The sequence below is a fragment of the Corylus avellana genome, chromosome ca3 (assembly GCF_901000735.1).
Source record: "Corylus avellana chromosome ca3, CavTom2PMs-1.0".
NCBI lineage: Eukaryota > Viridiplantae > Streptophyta > Magnoliopsida > Fagales > Betulaceae > Corylus > Corylus avellana.
The window spans coordinates 953,455-955,992 of NC_081543.1; the positions used below are offsets into that span (position 1 = coordinate 953,455).

At 38.6% G+C, this 2,538-nt stretch overlaps 1 protein-coding gene across 1 annotated transcript in view; it reads left to right on the forward strand.

Moving 5' to 3' along the window:
- The first annotated feature begins 1,236 nt into the window (after positions 1-1,236).
- LOC132175439 (protein MICRORCHIDIA 7-like) overlaps positions 1,237-2,538 on the forward strand; it is a 9,118-nt gene continuing 7,816 nt past the window's right edge. The window contains exon 1 of the mRNA XM_059587390.1: positions 1,237-1,745. Within this exon, the coding sequence (XP_059443373.1) occupies positions 1,370-1,745 (376 nt within the window). The 5' untranslated portion in view covers positions 1,237-1,369. The remainder of the gene's footprint in view (positions 1,746-2,538) is intronic.

Genomic DNA, 2,538 nt, shown 5'->3' on the forward strand with positions numbered 1-2,538 from the left:
ATCAAATACTATTCTACCTTCAATTTACAATTATACCCTCATTTTACTATTTCACCCACCAAATACTATTCTACCCACCCTATACTATTCTACCTACCTTATACTATTCTACCTTCTTATTCAAAATTCTACCATCCTTATACCTACCATTTACTATCCGATTATTTCACCAATTACCATTCTCTAATTACCACTCTCATAAATTTCCCAAGAATTAATATCATTGCCTAATATGAATATTAATATAATCATAGCATAAATTTAATATCTCTAAAATAAGACTTTAAAAATCTGGGGTACTACAAAATCCTTAACTGATTTAGGCATCGGAGCTATTTACACCGGCACCCCAGCAAACTCTTATCATACGTGTCTTATTTTGCAGATTACTCATCTTTCAGATTGCTGGGTTACTACCTCGGAAAACTGTCATCTACAACTAACAAACTCTTAATTTTTTAATTATAAAATTAAAATATAAAATCTAATATTTCGCATTTTTAAATACTAAGAACACAAATCTAGGTCCCCGGAGGGAGCGCAGATTTTGTCTTGACCTTTTTTATATATTGAAATCCAATTTTGCCTCAGGAAAAAAAAAAAAGAAAAAGAAAAAAAAGCAATCCACTTTTGCTAAATTTGAGTGGACAGGTTTGAGAAAGAAGCGGGGAACAGCGGTCAAAACAGACATAGTACTTAATTAAGTAGTAAGTTTGTATATATAAATCACTTTATGGGGTCATAATCTAAGACATAAATATGTTTTGAAGTGTTGGAACATGCTGTTTACGAGTCTATCAAATCATTGGGTTTGATTTTGCTCCATTGAAGCACATTGTTGACGAGGGATATTGCGACGTGTCGTCCAATGGAAGTAACAAATTTTACAAAGCTTTTTGGGTGTGCCCCTGGATCAGATCTAAAAGGTCGTAGTCGTAGTACAATATATTTACTGCTCATAATTAATCTGGATAATATTAATGGAGTAATCTCAGATAATATTGTGGTTGACAGGTGTACTTAGGCTTACGTTAACCGCTAAATTGAATTTAATACATGTACTGTATTATAATTCGAATCACGAGTTCACGTTGAGGAGGAAAAAGTTCGGGTGATTTCGCGAATCCCAAACGAAACCATTTGATCTGACGGTGCACATAGCTTGTCCGTACGGGTGTTAACGTGCACTTGCAGACAGCGTGGGACAGTTTTGGCGTCACTTTTTTCTGGAAAGCTCGCTTTATAATAACCAGGAGGCAGAAGGGAGTTTGGGTTACTTGAATCTCTCGCATGCAAGAAAGCCTCTGAATCTCTCTTTGTCTCTCTCGCTTTCTCTCTTTCTTTTTGTTTCAGTTCTTGAAAAAGCGCTATGGACGCTTGTGTAAAGCAAGAGTTGGTGGCGCCTTGGAGTGCGGCGGAGCGGGGGAGAAGAAACGACGACGTTGCGAGGGAACCGCTCTCGGTGATCGAACTCAGCGACTCCGACTCCGACTCCGACTCGGACGACGAAAACGACGCCGTTTCGAGGAAGAAAGCGAGGGTTTCAAAGGAGAGGGTGCTGAAAGAGTTGGGGGTGGTTCTGCCTACGGGATTCCTCCAAGCGCTTCCTGCAGCAGCGGGTATGGCGCTCACGCGCCGGCAATCGGACGCGACTCTCGCCTCAACTTGGCAGAGCTCGTGCAAGCAATTCTGGAAAGCTGGTGACTACGAGGGAAGTTCTCGTAGCGACTGGGATTCGTCTTCTGGTAATCCTCTGTTACTTTCTGTGTCTTTAGTGCATTTCCTTTTTAGGTTGCTGAGGAATTGAAGGAAAAGAAAATCATGTTGATGTTGATGTTGACTTTATTATGCTGAAGTGGGCTTGATTTGGTAATTTGTGTTGGCTTAGACAACAGCATTGATTTCTTCTCTTAGTGTAAATGAAATATTCATGCGCATCTTGTAGTGCTTTTTACTCATACCAAGGGATTTTTCTGTTGAACCAAATTAGAGTAAACTGTTAACCCAATTGCTCACACGGTTTCGCGAAATTCAATTTCATCTAAAAATGAGGGATGTAAGATGCTTTGAACTTAGATTTCCTGTAGGGATCTAAGACTAATTTAAAAATGTAATTAGTGAATTAATACTAGAAGAAAGTTGATATTCTACTTGAGGATTGAACAGATAAATGTGTTTGGGAAAGCATGATTTGTCCCGAGTGAGTTTGTTGTTTTACATAACCTGATTATGAAAGGAAGAGTGAATGGAGTGAAAGGAGCATATAATGCCTGTATTTTAGAAGAGATAAAAAGTTTTGAGCATAGGCATTACTGTGGTATCAAATATGTGCCAGATTTATAATGTACCGGGTGGTAAGCCTGCGATGGGGCCTCTAAGGAGGTCTATAGTATTCTCGGGTCAACATTGAGTGCTTGTTTCTTTATTTTTTGGCTCTGCTTACGGATGAATTGAAGCTACTTTTGACTTGTCTTAAGTTCATTTGAATTATTTTATTATATGATTTCACCTTGTATGGCATCATCAATGTATGACACC